Raw genomic sequence first — 21,846 nt, 5'->3', positions numbered from 1 at the left:
TATTTCCTCTTAGGAAAAAGTTTACCTTTAAATCAATCAATTTGGATGAAAATTACTCATATCCAAATTACTCAAAACTACCATTTGATGATTGATAAAAATATCTACATACTTTTTTTTAGTCCTAAGTCAGTTGACATGTTTAAATAATACACGCAAATAATCGGTGCATATTAGTTTGGACTTTAGTGCCTATCAATAAGAAAGTTTGGACTTTAGTGGACTTCAGTGATTATCAATAAAAAGGTTTGCACTTTAGTGCCTAATCCTATCAATAAAAAAGGTTTGGACTTTAGTGCAATATCAAGTGTCTTCAGTGATGTGCTGTAGGTTTCGGTTTGAGCAGGTGCCTTAGTGATGTGTTGTAGGTTTCGGTTTGAGAAACAGTTTCCCTGAGTAGAGGATAGAGTTTGCCTACCTACCACCTTTCTTTATTCTGGTGGAAGTGGAAGCATTTTTAGTGGATACAACTTTTAAATGATTACTTTACTAGGTGAAGTCCTCGCACAGATCAAAATCATTATATTAAATCATTTAATCGATAAAAAAAAAAAAAAAAAATTCACTTAACCTCCTCGCACAGATCAACTTTAATAGTGTATACAAAGTTAATCATTTTGTATCTAAACTTTGTCCCTCCATCACAAGTCCAAAGCAAATCACTTTCAAATAAATATAATTAACCTTAATATTGTGCACATTTATAATGTCAACTGGAAAAAAACAACAAAAGGGAAAAGAAAAAAAAACAAAAACAAAAACAAAATTGAGAACCAGCACCTTATATACACTTTGGTCATTTCAATGCCCCAGATGGTTATTATTCAAAATGTTGTTTCAAATGACAATCCCAGGCTGAGATAGCTGCACTGCTTAATCCTTTCATTGTTTTATGACAAGTAATTAAGCAGCTCCGCTTGATCCTCTCCCGCCACAAATAAGAATGAGGCATGTACAATCACCGAATGTCCTCTAAAGCAAATTCTTCATTATGATATCTTCCCTTGTGCATCTTTTCCAATGTTCTTGTTCTCAACAACTTCCCTTTCTGCAACGCCATTGGCAGCAATAGCATGCTTGCTACTTTCCCCAGTTTTCGAGGACCCAGCTACAGTTCCTTGGTTCCAACTTCCTGTACTAGCTTCCTCATCAAAACATTTGTTGCGTGCAGCATCTTCATCAGCAACTTCAGCCTGCCGTGGATCCCCATCTTTGTCACCCCTGCATTAAGGATCAGAACATTGGGCATAGGTTTATATTACTCTGCTAGCAGAAATAAAGAGAAATCTATTGCACAGAAATCAGATTGAGACCATAAAACACCAGCAGGCAATAATAGAGTGGTGATTTTAGAGATGTGCAATGAAAATCAAGATTCTCTGTAAAGTGGGCGGTCATTCAGGTAATGCCACAAAATTCATAAGTAACATTAAACACACCACCAAAACACAGTTTGAGTATATATAAGATGCAGTACTAGTAGTTGAAAGTATGCAAGAAAGGTCTATGTGTAAAGCCAGCAAAAGGCTGGTCAAGACACAAGACCTGTAAACATCTGTCCTACATGTTCATGGAAGCCAAGTTTTACATCATTCCACCCCCTAGGAGTTCAATTGATAGGCCAGTGATAATGAAATTCTTTGTGGTGACTTATGTTTGTGGTTCAACACCCCACCTCTTCCATCCCCACACCTATCAAAAGGAAAATATTATCCACTTCCCTTTTCCTCATCCCAAAACAAGAGGGATCATCAGTCATTTCGTTCTTGCTTCCGTCCATTTTTTATGGCTTCATTCAAGATTATGGACTTGTGCCTTGAATGCTATATAATTACAAATAGTCACCAACTTCTTTTTCTATATTGCACAAGCTCAACAAGGACACAGACAAGGATTACTTATTTTGAGCTAGTATCATGCGGAAAAGGTACATTATAATATAAATAAAGCATCAGCAATCCAAGACAGCAATGGGTAGCCTTGACAGTAAATAAAGTCTCTTGGCATCACATTAGAAACCTAAGTTCAAACCTTGTTCACACTAGGGGGTACAAGGAAGGGGAAGTGCTACCCTTGTTGCATAGAACAGCCCTTGGACCCAAAAAAAAATACTAATTAAAAATAATAATAATGATCCAACGCAGAAAAATATGATTAGATTGGAGTGTCCTTGTAATAAACAGACCAATAAATTAGGACCAACCAAGCTGAAATGAGAAGAGCACAACTGAATTGTTTGGTTGAGGTGGGGGGAAATTGTGCATAACTTGCAGCCTGACTTGAAGACTGTTAGCGTCTGGCTGTTGTTTTTTTGTGCTGTGGCAGTACTGTGTTTTATTGAAGAAAAAAAAAATTCTAATTTAAAAAATCACATACACTGAATAAATAACAAGCCCAACAGTGACAGCACCGAACGCCACAAAGTACATCCAGTCAACCTGAAAAGGATTATTAGCTTCAGATGTAAATTGCATATTTTAACAAATACATTTTACATGTGAAAAAATTGATGACATAATTAGCATACGAACCTTCTCTTTGTATGCAAAGATGCGAATCACAACAGACCACATGTCTGAGGTCAACAAAGACAAGTTTAGCATTGTGGACCCATTAATCTGGCAAGGGAAAACCAAACTTGATTAGACAAGGTTTTGAGGCAGATAATACATCCCAAAATATTTAACATTTCTTTTTCCCTGCAATTTTTGAACTTAAGATCCCTCCCTTCCCTTTCACTTTTGGTAAACAATTTAAAACTAAGATACTTGCCAATCCCTAAAAAACCCCCAAGTGAATGCCAGGGGCCCTTCAAGCTTCAACTAAATTGAAAATCAAATTTTATTGGGCACGGGAAAAAAAAAATTCTAGTGCCCTCAATGGTTCAAGAACCATCAAGAAAAATTTAGAATAAGCAACTATAACCAAAGCAAGCTCAACCTGAGAACAGAGACCAATGTAAGAGCACCAAAAAAAGTTATATGGCTCCTATTGATGATCGTCCTTCAGACTTCAATTTTATACTCTTCATTCCATTGTTAGGCTATATTGTTACACATTTTGCGGGAACAAGAAAACACAATGAAATGCACAATCATTATATACTTCCAACTCATACCTTAAGCAAGATTGGGACTAATGAGTAAAAGAGAAACATAGCCACTGAAAATCCAACAAATGGAAGTGCCTGACACCACAACATGAACAAAAGCTTCTCATGTCAAATTCTAGTACAAAACAATGATTGAACATTTATATACATTAAATTGAATAAATAAATAAACAAAATAAAAGGCAAACCATTGCTTTATCAAATAACCAGCAGGTGCAGGGAAAACCTAAATATTTACATCCTAATCAAGTATTTCCTCTTACATGAATCTGTAATCTTGAGTGGTTTTATTGATGAATTTATCCAAGTAGATTTTGGCTGGATATATATGTATTTTTTCAGAATAATTCCAAATAAAATTCATCAAAATCTGCTATACTGAAACTTCTACTCCTACAAAATGTTTGTTACTCTTTGGTTACAGCTTGACTAGTGAATAGAGCCGTTGATCTTGAGATGGGTGAATATGATTGATGAGAGATTTGAAAGAATTGCGGCAAATGGTGAAAGAAGTTACAAAGAAGGTCAAGGCCTTATTGAATCTTACAAGGCTGTGAAAGAAAAGCTCTCAGCCTTGTCCAAATCCCACAAAATTGCATCCGAAGAGATCTCAAGATTACAAAAGAATCTTGAGAACATGACAGATGAAGGGTTACAGCTTCTTAAATTAACCAAACCAGCCCATGATTTTGAAGGCGACAATGAATATGTGGCTGATCAACATTCTGAAATTGATGGTAAAGAGATAATTACCTATGGAGAAGCTACTCTCATTTAAGAGGAGGTATTAAAGGCATCTCATAGTGCTGGTAGTGCGAGTGATCTAATGGACATCATCTCCACCAAAAGAAAGTTTCTTGGGGTCCTGACCATTAAGCTAAGGTCCCTGAGTGTACAACAATTTCAATTTTCAAAATAACATGGGACCAGCTAAACATACTCGAAGTGAAGTCCAAAGAAGATGGAAGAACAGTCAACTATGTTCATACGAGATGCTGTCAGGTCAAGTGTGGAGATCATAAGCAAGGTTTGTGAACTTCCTTAAGATCAAGATGCCAAATTGTATATTGCAACTGATGAGGAGCTGTGCCAACCTAATAAAGAGGAAGGCCACTATGATGTTGACTTGTTTGTCATTGGAGCTAGAAGTGGCAATTATTGTGCTTCTAGATTTTCACCTAGTTATGGAGCCAAGGCTGCAATTTGTGAGCTTGAATTTCATCCAATCTGTTTAGAAGCTATTGCAGGAGTTGGAGGAACGTGTGTCATTTGTGGCTGTGCTTCTAAAAATATTTTTGAGCTTGGATCATCTTTTGGAGGTACACTTGGGAGGATGCCAGAATTTACAAGCGGTATTTGCCTCTTCCTTGGTGCCAACTTAAGAAGATGAAGTGTGTGCAATCAAGATGTCATTGGCATATTGGTTTAGAGGCCAATCGTCCATAATGAAGATAACAACAACACCAACTAGTGGGCGAGGTGTTTTGAAGGGGAGGGAAATGTTAGGAACCCCTCATTTGTTGTAATATCTTAATAATTCTTGTAATTATATCCCTTCAACTAGCTAGTTAATTCCAAGTGGAATTGATAGGATTGAGTTAGTTAAAGCTTAATCACATGAATAAACCAAATTGTTGCTCAGTACTTTCCTTTCTCTTAATAATTCTTTGGAGGGTGACTACCTTGAATTCAGTCAAATTCCTTTTAATTCTCACCCAATTTCATATAATTCTCCATCCATCCCCATTGGGAAACACCAGGTTGCTAACACCCTCCTAAACTTTTCGACAACCAAAAAGGATAGCAGGACGATTTTAATCCACATAAAACTTTATATTGCCTTAAAGATAGAATATTGAACATCTTTACCCTGTTGTAATCAAACTTGTAATTTTGTATGCATGAGCTACCTTGCCACTTAAAAGTAATGTGCTTCAAATATTTTTAATCAAAGCTGTAACAATAAATCAGATGGATGCCTCTCCAAGAATATGGATCTAATTTCAGTCACTGGATGTGATGCATTTATGTGCGTGCGTGTGTGTGCATGCGTGAGAGAGAGAGAGAGAGAGAGAGAGAGAGAGAGAGAGAGATAGACAGACAGACAGACAGACAGACAAACAGAGACAGAGACTTACTTGCCCAGGTGTCCAGTGAATAGATCTGAGTGCATTGCGCTCAACAATGCTTCTGCAGAAATCATTAAGGGCTACAACTTTAAAATAGAATTGCATATATAAAACAACTGCACTACACTTGGACATTGAGTAGTTTCTTTGCTTCACAACATCCTGAACTCAAGTGCATTGAAATCAAGATGCAAGATGATTAATTTCACCTGATGAAAGAAACTTTTCTAAAACAATACATGTCCAATGAAATGATCACCCCAGGAAACAATTAACTGAACCAAGGAACAAATTATTATAAGTCCACTAAAATAGAAAGAACTTATAACCCTCATATAAGAATCAACACTTAGCTCTGAAATCAAGGATACATTTGGATAGCACTGACAATGGCACCAAAAAGACCCAGCATTGCCATGAGTTCAACTCTATCAGCATTCTTCACAAGAAACTCCTGCATTGGAAAGAAAATTAAGGCTTGACTTTGAAAATGTTGATTAACCACTATTAAATTATTTTTAAAAAAGAAGATACAAAATAAATCCACCTATAATAGTAACACTTTGAACGTCCATTAGGTGGCGGTGCCCAACTGACTAGGATATCAACAAAATGATTTCTTCTTTTGGCTACTAACCAAAGAAAAAGCTAACTTTGAAACCATAAGTGTATGAAGCGCCTCATTTTCTCATGTTTTAACAAAAAAATCTAGCGGACATTAAAAATGACCCTTAGGTGAGTAAAGTGCAATGTTTCAACAAAAAATTGGCAAATAGACTTTCCTTCACACCACAGGTGATCAAAATGTATTTTTTCCCAAGAGGAAAAGCATGGCGATAACTCTTACCACTTTGAACAAACAAAGGCTTCTGAGTTCCAACAGTGATCATTTTCCATATATTTACCATAATAAATTAAGAAAATGGAAACAATAATATGCTGTACCATCATGTCCATCACAAAACAATATGTACTTCATTCTTCCTCCCCCCCCCCCCCCAAGTTCCCCTCAAACTGTCTGCAACCTAGACAAATGTTTGCATTGGCTTACCTCGCTGACATTACTGACAGCATATAGCGTAGCACCAGCAATAACAATTGCATCTCCTTTACGGGGATTGCTCCCTCCTGCAACCCATAATAGTGCACACAACATCAGAACAACTACTTCAATAGAAAGATCAAGTGTATGATACAGAAGATGTTGTTCACCTGCTCGATCACCGGCATGAACATCTGAAAAAACAACGAGGACTAGGCCAGCGATACAAACAATAACACCAGTTATCTTTCTGAATCTATATTTTGTTTTCAAGAAAAACCAGGTAAAAACCATGACAGACGGTATTGACCAACAATCAAGAAGCATGACGCTTGTCATAGATGTGTACTGATAGGCCAACACCACTGCACATCAAATGGAGATTAGATCAGTTGCAGTTAATTAAAAAAAAAAACATTTTGAGAAAAAAATTAAAATACTAAAGACCCATCAACTTAACAATATCATAAGATACATCCACCATAAAAATACTAAAGAATAATAATTAAATGAACAGTATACATGCATATAATTATCATACTAAAATACACCAGTCATTGACAACAAGATAGATATTCTCACCAAGATAGTTGGCTTCTACATCTACCAACCCAAGAGGTATGTAGTAATACCATTTTGCCTGCATGAATTTCAAAAGAAAATAAAGTAGCTAGTCTTTAGATATTTAACATTAGAAAATGGGTAAAGACAACAATGAAAGGAGCAATGACTAAATGAACTAAATGGGCCTTTCTCCTCCTCATCTTCAACTCACACATCTCAAGGGTACTGATACTGACTCTTCTTAACCAGGATTCCTTCTACCCATCCACCAGAAACATTGTTAAAACTAAAATAGTTATGTGATGACCGTGTCATTTCTTATTGCTCACAAAAAGCCTGCTCCCTAAGTGCAGCTCAAATTGTGGCAATTTCACGAAAAATTGCCACCCACCAAAACTAGTTGCCGGGTAATCCAGGAGCATTCAACTCTGATGGGCTAAAGCAATTATGCTCAGGATGAAAAGGTTTTTTCAAATACAACTGTTGAGTTTTACATTAGAAGCACATATTCACATGAACTGTCCAAGTAGAATATCCTATGAGCTATAATCATTTTTTATTTTTGGTAAGTAAAGAAGATTTTATTCAACTCAGAAAAAAAGAGTCACCCAAGTGCATAGGATGTCTAATAATTCATTGTTCTCTCCAGAGAGTGTGTTTTCTCAGTCTTGTCAGCCATCACTGGATACTGATATTGATCAAGAAATTAAAATTAAAAATAAGAAAAACAAAAATAAGGAAGCAACAAATAGGTTGACAAAAAGTAACTGCACCAGATCATGAAACTAATACATACAACAAAGCTGACTGATATTTTCCAGAGTATAATGTTATTATTATTAGCAGCTTGATCCTACATTTTTTCAACCCGGAATAAAAAAAGGATGATTTTATTCACATATAATTTTAAAAATCATTTGAATGTAGGCATTTCAAATGCATAAAAATAAAAGCAAAAAAAGCATAAAACCATTGGAATAACCTTGAGTGCTTTCTTCCGGTGAATCACAATACTTCCATAGACAATCGCCAAGAGCAAGTAGTTTAGAAAAGACTGTGAAGTTGGGACATTGATTCCTACAAAACATGATAAAATATTCCGAAAAATTTATCAACTTTTTCTAATACCAAGATTATGAATGAATAAATGCCAAAAATAAGAGTAAGTAATATGATATCCAACAGTATATATCAGAAACCAGTACCAATAAACAGAGCATATAAATATATATATATATATATATATATATTTATTTATTTATTTATTATTTATTCTTTTGAATCTTTCTTGGTGTGAAAAATTTTATAAAAAGAAAACAAAGAAAAAGAAAAAGAAATTTATATGAGAATCTTGAACAGAATACCTTGAACACAACCTCACTACACTAAGACCAATCAAGTGGGAAATCATTGACAAAAAGCAAATTTTAAACCTCCATGAAATTTGAACCAAGAAACACATAATAATATGTGAGTATAACAAAATTTATCAAACAGAACCATAAGAATATAGGCTTCCTTGGATCAATAATTTAAACAGTCATGATTTTGACTAAAATCTTCATGCCCGAATGAAACCAATACATCTAAGAAACACTAACTATAATTGAAACATCATAGAACAAATGCAAATTCCAAAATGTCTGGAAACTGCAAAAGTTCAAAAACTTTCCAGAAACCTATTGAATTTCAGTACTTTTTTATTATTATTAAGATTACTCTCTGTAGGACCAGTCATTATGAACATAAGAACCATTGCTATGAATTGTAAGTACAAAAATCCATTGCAATCAAATAAAAGAATAGCTTCATGTTTGAGACAACTAAAGGCATACATACATACACAAAGGTATCATCAATATACCTCTTTTGGCGAGTTCAGAAGATGTGAAACCAGTGGAAGTGATCAAAAGTGAGAGAAACTGTCCCAACCCAAGACCTATCAAAGTCTTTTTGGTCCAAAACTGCTTAAAGCTCATCATTTTTTCACAACACAGATTTTCCAAAGCAAAAACCCAACAAGGAATTGATATATATTTTTCAAGAAAAACACAAAACCCAATTCAGAAAACAACAAAATACTCAGAAACCCATTTGCAGAAGCTCCATTTGTGAGTGTGTATGGAGCTTCTGAGGGCCTGAGTTTTGAGTTTTGTTGTTGTTGTTGTTGTTTTGGAGTCAAATACAAAGGACTGCAATGAAATGTGAATGAAAGCGAGTGAAAGAGAGGTTTTATCTTAAGATGCCAAAGTGATTAAAGAGCGGTGGAAGTTCCCAAATTCTAAATGAGAATGTTTGCAGCCGTCGAATTTTTGAGAGTGTTATCAATAATTACGCAAAACCATTTTTGTTTTTTTTTTTTTTGGGTTAAATTTTTGTTTTGTTTTGTTTTGTTTAATTTGTTTCCTTTCACTTTTACTAGTTGATATCATTGACTAAAACAATTTTTTTATAATGTAACTATTAATTAATTTATTTATTTTTATAAAAAATTCAATTAATACTTTGATAGTTTTGTTTTGTTTTGTTTTGTTTCTTTTGTTTCCTTTCACTTTTACTGGTTGATATCATTGACTAAAACAATTTTTTTATAATGTAACTATTAATTAATTTATTTATTTTTATTAAAAAATCAATTAATACTTTGATAGTTTTGTTTTGTTTTGTTTATTTTGTTTCCTTTCACTTTTACTAGTTGATATCATTGATGTAAGTGCACAATTGCACCTGGACCCAAGAACAGTTATGGGCTCAGGCCCAATGAGCCTTAAACAATACGATTTGTAGAGTGTGGGCTTGAAACCTAAGTTAGAAATGGATGGGACTTAAATGACAAATCAAAGACTGCCAATACTTGGAAACAACAAGGAATATTGTAAATAGGCTTCCTCGGACGTAAGCCGAGAGCTGTTCTTATATTATATCTCTCTCTTTGTCTTTTTTCTTTTCAGGTTACAAAAAGTTCTGTCCTCTTTTCTGTCTTAAATTGCTCTTTAAATACTACTCTTTTGAATGCTCTGTACACGTGTTACCTCATCTCCCCCTTAAACTAGATATTTCTTTTCTCAGTGCCTTTGAATAGTGACCAGAAGTTTCTTTTCCACTGTTCAGATGTCACTTCCCCATCAATGCGGCCAAGGTGGTAGATGCAGGGTCTTTAATGTGGAGGTAGCAGCCTTTATCTTTGACTTTTCTTCAACACCGGTGCTTCTGGGGCGTTCTAAGGTTCACCCCTTTTTAACCATTGGTCTTGACCGTGTCATATCCCAACCTTTACTATGAAATCCCGAGTTCTTCAACATTTATCCGAGGATAAGGTCACCCTCGGCTGGATCTTCGGATCCTCGGCGCATGGGCCGACCCATAGTACTAACAATTTCTAAACCCAAGATCAGGTCGGCCTTCCTTAACACGGCCCACAAGGCCCACGTTCCCATCAGGATCTTTTTGCCCCCCACAATAGCCCCTCAAAACTCTAATTTTCAACGTCCGAGGAGAAAAATAGGGTTTTGATCCGACGAGAACCTTCTCCAATCACTTTGTGAGTAATGGCACGTGTGGAAATCGTTTCACGTCCCAGAAGATGCCATTTGGCGGTTTTATTTTGAACAACGCGCGTATTCAATACTGACAGTTACATTTTGTCCCTCACGTTCAACGGTGAGATGGACATCCAACGGCCCACATCACCCCACGAAATTTTAGGCGGGACAAACATAATTTCAAGGCCGCCTTTTCGCACGTCGTGACGCTTCGGGAACCTGCGCCTTCATTTAAGTCTTCAGGGATCAATCCCATCAAAACAACAACAATTATTCTTTACCAGCAGAAAACCGTGGAAACCTGTACCTTCAACTTTGTAAGTTCTTGCTCTCTCTCTATTCTTAACCCTTTCTCCTTGGATACAGTCCTCGGCTGTCTTCGTAAACACCCTCCCCTTTAGAGTTTAACCTTTCGTTCTTTTCTAATGGGTAAGTTTAAGTGTCTAGTTGATTCCGCCGCTGGGATGGAAGGCTTTAGAGCCAAATACCATATTCCCAGCGACGTAGGATTAGAATATTGCCCGGCAACAGCTGTGGCCGGTTCTAAGAAGGAGGGAGAGGTTATCATTCCCATGATAGCCTTCATAGAGGGTGGGATGACCCTTCCAATGAAACCCGTAATGAGGGAGTACCTTCGCAACCACCGGTTGTGTCCCGATCAATGCCTCCCAAACGTTTTTAGAGTTCTAGGTAGCGTAGATGCTCTAAACGAGCAAATGGGTTTAAACCTCACATGGCACGATGTCGTGTTTCTATATGAGTCCCATAAACTTTCTAAGGTAGGTTATTATATTAAATCTCGGTCCAGCACCGTTAGACTAATCTCTGTGCCCAAGTCAAACAAAGGCATGAAGGACGACTACTTGATCGTGTCTGGGAACTGGCACAACGGCCTCCACTGCCCAGTTCAGTGGGGAGATCCAGGTGCGATGCCGTAGGATTAATCTTCCCACAACACAACTTCTCACACACACAGAAAAGCGTATTCACACTTGCTTAAATTTGTTAAACATCTATGTAAATCTGACCAAGTTTGTTTGTATTGATGTCTTTTTTGCAGATAAGCAACACGTGCGTCCTCGTCTGAGTCACTGTAACGTTGCAGATCTAAACCGGGTACTTCGCTCCGAGGTGTTCGTTAGTGAAGACTTACAACTCCGGGCTGCTCACCTTATTCTTGGGTACACCCCCCTTTCCAAAGACTTCTAGGAGATAGAGAACGCCATAATTGCGGGCGACCGAAGACGAAAGAGGATAAACGTAGCTCGGCCCCACTTTTTGGACGACCGTGACCTCCCAGACGCTCCTAACACCATTTTGTACAACCGGCCGATAGCAGCAGTCCCCCTCGCCGTGCACTCACAAGCAACTGTCGTTCCAGAAGAGCAGGTGTCTTCTTCACACACACTTGACGACGAGATAGACCAATTCCATCTCGAAGACACCGAGAGACCTCGCGGAAACCAGTTTGTGGTACTTTCCAACGAGGAGGAAGAAGCCACCGAGGCTTCTGGAATCGCAGGGTTTGTAGTTGCCCTTCCCGAGGACGAATTTGAAGAAGACATGGGAAGAATGGAGGGCCTCCTCACCAATAGGGCTGCTAAGGTTGCAGAAAAGAAGAAAACGGGGACGTCCCAAGTTCCCCCAGCTTTACCTCCTCCTCCTCCTCCAGCTGAGCCAAAACTGCCAGCCGAGGATCCCAAGAAGAAGAGGAAGGGGGATAATGAGGGGACAATTAATAAAGACCCCAAGAAACCACGCCAACAACTCCCACCGGCCCAGCAGCAGAAGCTGGACAAGGGCAAGGGTAGAGCCCGTTCAGTTGAACCCGGGGAAATCAGGGATGAGGCTGTAGTGCGCCGAGCACCGACCACCTGGTCCCCCGATCTAAGACTGGACGGCGCCCCCATCTCCTGTCAGTCCAGTATAAGGGCAGTTCAACAAGGCTATGCCCACCACCTGGCCGAGGTCTTGGAACGCCCTCTTCTGCTGCCCAAAGACATGGAGACTTTGGAAAGGATGGGCCAGCCACAACTATTTCTCTCACTGAAAAGAGACTTAGCGCTAGTAAGTTTTTCTCCTTTTTAGGTAGATTCCATTTTTGATAATATTTATAGATAAGTTTATTTTTCATTATTCCTAACTCCATCATACTTTGTTACAGGCTATTCAGGAGGTCTTTGTAGCTGAAAAGTTTATTGAAGACGCTCGAAAAGTAGCCAGAACTGAGCTCGAAATTAGGATGGAGACTGAGAAGTCCTTGGGTACAGCCCTTGCCGAGAACGAGAAGCTGACCTCGGAGGTAGCAGATCTGAGGAGAGAGAAAAATGGGGTCGAGTCAAACTTGAAGACCATGAAGACCCAGATAGAAGGACAGCGCAAGCTCCTTCATGAAAGAGATGAAGAACTCTCCCAAGCCCAAAGGGAGTGCTCGGATCTGAAGAAGCAACTGGCTCTGATGAAGGAAGAAGCCAGCTACTTCAAACTCTCTCTTCAGGCTGCCAAGCAGGCAAGTTTCGATGAAGGGGTGGCAGCCACAGAAGAGCAACTGACAGAGGAGTTCGCGGCTCTGTGCCGTGAATACTGTCAAAAAGTATGGGGGGAAGCTTTAAACGTAGCAGGAGTTCCCCAATCTTCGGATTTGAGGAAGTCCGAGAACGTTTGGCTTCCCCTAGAAATACAGGAGATTGAAGAGGCTCCTGCTGTTACTCCCACCCCTGAGTCAACTCTTCCTGCTGTACCTCCAATGGTCCCACAGCAAATTCCTGATCCTACAGAACCTTCTGGTTCCAATAAAGAAAAGGAAGGAGGAGTGGATGCAGAGAAGGACCTGAACCAGACAGTGGAACCCAACGTCCTTCCAACAAAGACAGCGGATAAAGGAAAGCAGGTTATGACTCCTTTTGAGCTGGAGTTGAGAAAGACCGAGGGTACTAGTACCTCTCAGCAAGATCCTCCTCCAACAGCTTAGGACTTAGCTTAGGGCTTCTCTTTTTCCATTCCTTTTTTGTTTTTGAATTATATATTGTAATGCATATTCAACTGATTAATGAAGAACGATTTCGTTTACTTTTCACTTGGATTGTGTCTGCTTTTACTTTATTCTTTTTGTACTTATTATAAAAGTTTCCCATTAAGTCATATCAAAAGTTTCTCAGAATATAAAAATCTAACTCCAAGGATTGCACAATCATAACTTCCACATAATCATGCATATATTATTAAAGATTTAATACGAGGTGACATGGTTAATTCATTTGAATAATGCCTCGATTAAGAAGAAGAGAGGGCCTCATAAGAAGAAGAGAGGGCCTCATATAACGATTAAACCCTTGTAATGCATAGCTCTGTTTCTAGTAAGATGTAAGAGCCGAGGACCATTCCTTACGCAATCAAATGTTAATTTTCCCAAAGTAGGAGGTCCGAAGACCCGGCATAACTAAGGTTCTGTTTAACAAATGACAAGACATCAATTTCCACAAGGTTTGTGATCCGAGGACTGCACTTAACCAAGTTTCTGTTTGATTCTTAAAAATTATCACTTCAAATGTTAATTTTCCCAAAGTAGGAGGTCCGAAGACCCGGCATAACTAAGGTTCTGTTTAACAAATGACAAGACATCAATTTCCACAAGGTTTGTGGTCCGAGGACTGCACTTAACCAGGTTTCTGTTTGATTCTTAAAAATTATCACTTCAAATGTTAATTTTCCCAAAGTAGGAGGTCCGAAGACCCGGCATAACTAAGGTTCTGTTTAACAAATGACAAGACATCAATTTCCACAAGGTTTGTGATCCGAGGACTGCACTTAACCAAGTTTCTGTTTGATTCTTAAAAATTATCACTTCAAATGTTAATTTTCCCAAAGTAGGAGGTCCGAAGACCCGGCATAACTAAGGTTCTGTTTAACAAATGACAAGACATCAATTTTCACAAGGTTTGTGATCCGAGGACTGCACTTAACCAAGTTTCTGTTTGATTCTTAAAAATTATCACTTCAAATGTTAATTTTCCCAAAGTAGGAGGTCCGAAGACCCGGCATAACTAAGGTTCTGTTTAACAAATGACAAGACATCAATTTCCACAAGGTTTGTGATCCGAGGACTGCACTTAACCAAGTTTCTGTTTGATTCTTAAAAATTATCACTTCAAATGTCAGAGCTACTCATAACTTTGAAAAACAAACTGAGAAAAGCTCATTTTATTAATAATAATACCTTCTAAGATTATTTACATTCCATGGACGTGGTACAATCCGTTCGTCTAGATCGGCTAGCCTATATGACCCTATGCCTGCTACTGAAACAATGCGATAGGGGCCTTCCCAATTAGGTCCCAGCTTACCCCAAGCCGGGTTCTTAGAAGTGCCTACAACTTTCCTTAACACAAGATCACCAGGTGCAAGTGGTCTTAGCTCCACATGGGCATCATATCCTCGTTTTAGCTTCTGCTGATAATAGGCCATCTGGACCATAGCTGCCTCACGCCGTTCCTCAAGTAAATCAAGATCTTTCTCTAGAAGTCCCTCGTTATTCTCTGGGCTAAAAGAACTTGTCTTTAGAGTAGGAAAACCAGATTCCAAAGGTATCACCGCCTCGGCTCCATAAGTCATAGAGAATGGCGTTTCTCCAGTGGATCTGCGCGGTGTGGTCCGATACGTCCACAGGACATGAGGGAGCTCCTCTACCCATCTACCTTTCGCATCGTCCAACCTCTTCTTGAGCCCGTTAACTATAACCTTGTTAACGGCCTCGGCTTGTCCATTTCCCTGAGGATAAACAGGGGTGGAATATCTGTTTATGATACCCATGTCACCACAATACCTCCTAAAAGCCTTACTATCGAACTGGACACCATTGTCAGAGATGAGTGTGTGTGGTACACCAAATCTAGTAACGATGTTTTTCCATATGAATTTCTTCGAATCGACATCTCGGATATTGGCTAAGGGCTCAGCTTCAACCCATTTAGTGAAGTAGTCTGTTCCCACCAGCAGCCATCTTTTGTTGCCAGCAGCCCTCGGAAATGGCCCTACAATGTCCAAGCCCCACTGTGCGAAAGGCCAAGGGCTGGAGAGAGGGTTAAGAACCCCTCCTGGTTGGTGGATATTAGGGGCGAACCTCTGACATTGATCGCATTTTCTAGCATAATCCTGAGCTTCCCTCTGCATATTAGGCCACCAATAACCCTGCGTCAGGGCTCTATGGGCTAGAGACCTTCCCCCAGTGTGGCTCCCACAAATTCCCTCACGCAATTCCTCCAGTAATGTCTCTGTTGATTCAGGGTGCACACATAACAAATACGGTCCTGAGAAGGATCGTTTGTACAGCTTCTGGTCCTCGGACAACCAGAAACGCGGCGCCTTTCGACGTATCTTTTCTGCTTCAACCTTGGCCTCGGGGAGAATGTCATTTTTAAGAAAAGATATGATCGAATCCATCCAACTAGGACCAGGCCTTATTAGATGGATGCGAGGTGCGTTAGCAGCTACAAGAGAAGGTTCTACCAAATCCTGAACGAGGATCACCCTTGGTAACCCTTGAGCCGAGGACGTTGCCAAAGTGGCCAAGGAGTCTGCATGAGTGTTTCCACTCCTAGAAACGTGAGCTAAGGAAAAGGAGTCGAATTCGGCTGCCGGCGTTTGACTGGGCCAAATATTCACACATTCGGGGTCTCTAGCCTCCATGGTTCCCATGACCTGGCCGACCACTAACTGAGAGTCCGAGAACACGAGGATTTCCTTGCCACCCATCTTATGTACCATTTGCATGCCTACCAAGACTGCTTCATACTCGGCCTCGTTATTAGTAGCCGAGAAGGCCAATCTCAAAGATTTTTCGAAGACAATTCCTTCAGGGGACATTAGAACAAGTCCAACACCAGACCCTCTTTGATTAGCAGCCCCATCCACATGAACTCTCCAGACCGAGGGCGATACGTCTGTGATCACACCAACTGATTTCTCGCCCATGTGTGCTTCTTTTGAAGTTTCTTCTATCAATGGTTCAGTAAACTCTGCCACCAAATCTGCGAGGACCTGTCCCTTGACCGATGTGCGAGGCCTGTATTTAATATCAAAGGCTCCCAAAATGGTTCCCCATTTCGCCACCCTGCCAGAGTAATCAGCACTACGCAACACAGCCTTAAGAGGCAACTGGGTCAAGACAACCACAGTATGAGATTGGAAATAATGAGGAAGTTTGCGCGTGGCGTGGACTACAGCCAGAAGTGCTTTTTCCAAGGGCAGATAGCGCACCTCGGCCTCATTCAAGGACTTACTAACGTAGTAGATCGGTCTCTGTACCCCGCTTTCATTCCTTATAAGGACTAAGCTCACCGCGTGAATAGCCACGGCCAGATAAGCGAATAGAACTTCGTCCACTTCAGGGCGAGATAAAATAGGTGGCCGAGAAAGATATTGCTTAAGCTGTTGGAAAGCTAATTCGCAGTCTTCGGTCCATTGAAACCCTTTCCACCTGTGCAACAACTGAAAGAAAGGATGACACCGATCTGCTGACCGAGAAATAAATCGATTCAACGCAGCAATCATCCCGATCCAATTTCTGAATCTCTTTTGGGTTCCTAGGCGGCTGCAAATTCTGAATAGCCTTAACTTGCACTGGGTTTACCTCTATGCCCCTATGAGTAATCATAAATCCCAAGAACTTCCCAGATCCTACGCCAAACGAACACTTAGAGGCGTTAAGGCGCAATTTATACCTCCTTAGCACCTGGAATGTGTCGGCCAGATCTGTCATGTGTGAAGGTACTGTCTTACTCTTCACGACCATATCATCCACGTACACTTCGATGGTTTTCCCCGATTCTTTGTTCAAACATTCGGGTCATCATTCTTTGATAAGTAGCCCCAGCATTTTTTAATCCAAATGGCATGACCTTATAATGATAGTTCCCGGTTGGCGTAATGAACGCAGTTTTCTCCTGATCCTCTAACGCCAAGGGAATTTGATGGCAACCCTGGAAGGCGTCCAAGAAACTCATCCGAGGATGTCCAACAGTAGCATCTACCAGTTGATCAATCCGTGGCATTGGGAACGAATCTTTAGGACAGGCCTTGTTCAGATCAGTAAAGTCCACACATACTCTCCACTTGCCGTTCTTCTTCTTAACAACAACTGTATGGGCCAACCATTCAGGGTAGAAAACCTCTTTGATAGCCCCCGCCCTTTTGAGTTTAAGAACCTCTTCCTTCACAGCCTCAGAATGTTCTCGGGAAGATCGCCGAGGTGGCTGCCTCCTCGGAACAATGGCAGGATTGACGTTTAAACGATGACAAATAAAGTTCGGATCTACGGCTGGAGCCTCATAGGGGTCCCACGCAAAGACATCTAAATTATCTTTCAGAAATTCCAACAACTCCATCTTCTCTTAGTGTGGCAAAAGTATGCCAATTTGGAAAAACCTCTCTGGATCATCTGTTATTATAAACTTCTCTAACTCCTCACAAATAGCCTCGTCTCCCGCCATCGCCCCAGGTGCCTCCGGAGCTGTTAATTGCTATGACTCCTGGATGGGCAAGGTTGATGACTCAATTTCTGACTGACGAAGCACCGCAGCGGATATGCACTGCCTAGCCACTACCTGGCTGCCGAGGATTTCCTCAATGTGCTCCCCCGAGGGGAATTTCACCTTAACATGTAAGGTAGAGGAAACAGCTCCCAAGGCATGTAACCATGGCCTGGCGAGGATGGCTGTATATGGAGAGTACGCGTCAACCACAATGAAATCTACCTCAACCGTTTCAGTGCCGGATTGAACGGGTAAACGGATCTGTCCCTTCAGCATAACGGCCCTTCCTTCGAAGCTTATAAGTGGGGAGTCATAAGGGGTTAAATCTTCCAACTCCAATCTTAGCCCTTTAAATAGATCAGGGTACATGATATCTACACCGCTGCCCTGGTCTATCATCACCCTCCTCACATCATAGTTCCCTATTCTGAGGGTAACCACAAGAGCATCGTCATGGGGCTGGATAGTGCCAACCTTATCCTCCTCGGAGAAACCCAAGACAGGTAAAGTGCTCTTGAATCTCTTCGGCTTGCTACCCACATCCTCGGCCTGCGGATGGGAAACCGCCATAACCCTAGTGGGACCTGAGCCGGTCCTACCAGGTGCAGCGAAGATAACATTAATTGTTCCCGGTCTTTGGCCGAGATGAACCGTTCCTCTGATTGTTTGAACCAACTTGACCGGCTGCCGGTGGGCCGACACAAGTGCCGCTTTAACTTTCCCTCACCGACGAGCTGCTCTAGATGGTTCCACGAGTCCGAGTTCTCGGTAGTGTGGCCCACATCCCGATGGTGCGACGAGAAAAGGTTTTGATTTCTTCTAGCGGGGTCCCCTGCCATCTTGCCGGGCCATCGAAGAAGGGTTCTTTACGAACTTTTTCTAATAAGCGATGCACATTCCGGAACACGATATTTACAGCCTGGGGTCTTTGAGCCGGATTGTCCGAAGTAATCCCTCCTCGGCTTGTTGTGATATCTGTCCGACCTGAAATCCCTTCTCTCCTGCGGGATAACCTTCTCCTTTCCTTTCCCCTGCTGCTGGTCTTCCTCTACCCTCTTATATTCATCGATACGATCCATAAGACGGCGTACACTGCGTACGGGCTTCTTCGTCAAAGACTTTCTCAGGTCATGATCAGTAGGGAGGCCCACCTTAAAGGTATTAAGCGCCACCTCATCAAAGTCGCCGTCTATTTCATTGAACATCTCCCAGTATCGGTCGGAGTATGCTTTCAGTCTCTCCCCTTCCTTCATGGCCATGGATAGCAACGAGTCCAATGGCCGAGGGACTCTGCTACACGTAATGAACCGCGAAGCAAATGCCCTAGTTAGCTCCCCAAATGAGCCTACGGATCCTGATTTGAGACCGTTAAACCATCTCATAGCCACAGGTCCCAAGCTAGAGGGGAAGACTTTACACATCAAAGTCTCGTTGTGAGAGTGCACTGCCATCCTCTGGTTGAAATGACTCACGTGCTCCACCGGGTCAGTCCGGCCATTATAGATGGTAAACGTGGGCTGGGTGAACCTTCTAGGAAGCCTCCCCCTCTCAATCCTCCGTGAAAACGGAGATTTAGAGAGTTGGTGCAACGCCCTACTCATGGTATCGTTACCTAAGTCCCTAGAACGAAACTTCTTACGTCTGCGTGTTGGTTGATCGTCTTCTTCACCGGAGGATGTTGCGCTGGTGGGGGAACACGACCTTGAACCGTACCCAACTCCCCTATCCTTCTCTGAGGAAGAACTAGACGAGGACGGGGAAACCTTACGCTTCGCGCGACGTAACTTCCTCTTTAAACGATTAATTTCCCTCTGCATGGATTTAGAACCCTCATCGCGAGTAGTACTACCTCCTCCATGAGTATGGCTAGTGCCTGGGTATTCCGTATGGACGCTTCCCTCACGATCCCTACGATGTTCAAAACGTTCAAAGTGATCTTCCGGTTGTGATCCTTGAGACTCTGCATGGTGAGAGCCTAAGCCTGCCATAATATCCCTACCTCTTCTAGACTAGACTTCCCACAGACGGCGCCAATTGTAAGTGCACAATTGCACCTGGACCCAAGAACAGTTATGGGCTCAGGCCCAATGAGCCTTAAACAATACGATTTGTAGAGTGTGGGCTTGAAACCTAGGTTAGAAATGGATGAGACTTAAATGACAAATCAAAGACTGCCAATACTTGGAAACAACAAGGAATATTGTAAATAGGCTTCCTCGGACATAAGCCGAGAGCTGTTCTTATATTATATCTCTCTCTTTATCTTTTTTCTTTTTAGGTTACAAAAAGTTCTGTCCCCTTTTCTGTCTTAAATTGCTCTTTAAATACTACTCTTTTGAATGCTCTGTACACGTGTTACCTCATCTCCCCCTTAAACTAGATATTTCTTTTCTCAGTGCCTTTGAATAGTGACCAGAAGTTTCTCTTCCACTGTTCAGATGTCACTTCCCCATCAATGCGGCCAAGGTGGTAGATGCAGGGTCTTTAATGTGGAGGTAGCAGCCTTTATCTTTGACTTTTCTTCAACACCGGTGCTTCTGGGGCGTTCTAAGGTTCACCCCTTTTTAACCATTGGTCTTGACCGTGTCATATCCCAACCTTTACTATGAAATCCCGAGTTCTTCAACATTTATATGAGGATAAGGTCACCCTCGGCTGGATCTTCGGATCCTCGGCGCATGGGCCGACCCATAGTACTAACAATTTCTAAACCCAGGATCAGGTCGGCCTTCCTTAACACGGCCCACAAGGCCCACGTTCCCATCAGGATCTTTTTGCCCCCCACAATTGACTAAAACAATTTTTTTATAATGTAACTATTAATTTATTTATTTATTTTTATAAAAAAAATCAATTAATACTTTGATAGTACTGTATTTGAGCTGGACTGTTTTTTTCAGGAGATTCCCAATAGGCGTAAATGTATTTTCAGTCCTTACATTTTGACGTTTTTTCATTTTAGTCCTTACATTTTATTTTTATCACTTTTAGTCCCTCAACCAATTAACATGTGTTATTTTTGTCATTTCCGTCAATCAACTGACGGAAATTGCTGAGGTGACTGCCTGAAGAATTAAAATATTATAAAAATGCCACATCATCATGACACATATAAATTTAAAAAATATATATTAATTTTAACAAAATTAAAAAACATAAAAGAAAATTTAAAACATAAAAATGAGCACGCAGGCAAGAACATCACATTTTCTTCACAAAAATCAAAACCTAAACCATCAATAAAAGGTGTTGGAGTGGCGGTGAAGGAGAGTTTTGTGGGGATGATTACGGAGGCAAGATCATCATGGTCAAGGGGTTGAGGATTGCTAATCGGATTTTGGTGGGTTTGCTTGGTGGGTCTGGGGCTGAGGATTATGGTGGATCGGCGTGGTGGGCTGTGGGTTTTTGGCGGTGGAGATCAATGAGTTCTTGTGGGTTTCAGGCGATGGAGATCGGTGCGTTCTTGTGGGTTTCTGACGGTGGAGATCAATTGGGTTTCTGGGTTTCTAGATTGGTGTGTTGTGGTGGTGGGTTGTGGGTGATGGGTTTTGGCGTGGATCGGCATGGTGGTGTTGGCCGTGGGTGATGGGTTTGCCTCTTGAGTCCCTGTTTGGTTCAATCTACAAGAAACAGAGATATCACATTAAACCCTCTCTCCCTCCCTCAAAGCTTCCATGGCCGGACCTTGATCATCTCAGCGCCTCTGCCACCGTGGTTTTGCTCATAAAGCCCTTTTTGATCTCACCTAGCTCTCTTTATTTGCTTTGCACCGAGGTTAGCCGCAGCTGAACCACAACGGACCACAACCGCCACCAGTGATAGTGGTGGTTTACGGCTATGGTTTATTCACTTTCTTCTTCTTCTTCTTCTTTTTCTCTTGGGTTTGGGGATTTAGATTTGGTTGTGAAGATTTGATGTTGTTGCCTGC

General features: G+C 41.0%; 1 protein-coding gene across 1 annotated transcript; it reads right to left on the bottom strand.

The window, feature by feature from the left end:
* Nucleotides 1–646: 646 nt before the first annotated feature.
* On the bottom strand, nucleotides 647–9,201 carry LOC142631211 (uncharacterized). The gene is made up of 11 exons (XM_075805325.1): nucleotides 8,712–9,201; nucleotides 7,830–7,924; nucleotides 6,866–6,923; nucleotides 6,454–6,648; nucleotides 6,293–6,369; nucleotides 5,613–5,695; nucleotides 5,251–5,302; nucleotides 3,119–3,187; nucleotides 2,532–2,618; nucleotides 2,377–2,438; nucleotides 647–1,221 (listed from the first exon to the last, which is right to left on the bottom strand). Exons 1-11 carry the CDS (start codon nucleotides 8,827–8,829, stop codon nucleotides 990–992), a joined length of 1,128 nt encoding a protein of 375 aa, XP_075661440.1. The 5' UTR covers nucleotides 8,830–9,201; the 3' UTR covers nucleotides 647–989.
* Nucleotides 9,202–21,846: the final 12,645 nt, after the last annotated feature.

The sequence above is a fragment of the Castanea sativa genome, chromosome 4, assembly GCF_040712315.1.
Source record: "Castanea sativa cultivar Marrone di Chiusa Pesio chromosome 4, ASM4071231v1".
In the NCBI taxonomy this organism is placed as follows: Eukaryota; Viridiplantae; Streptophyta; class Magnoliopsida; order Fagales; family Fagaceae; genus Castanea; species Castanea sativa.
The sequence above is the reverse complement of the archived record's forward strand: the minus strand, read 5'-3'. Positions and strand labels throughout refer to the sequence as shown.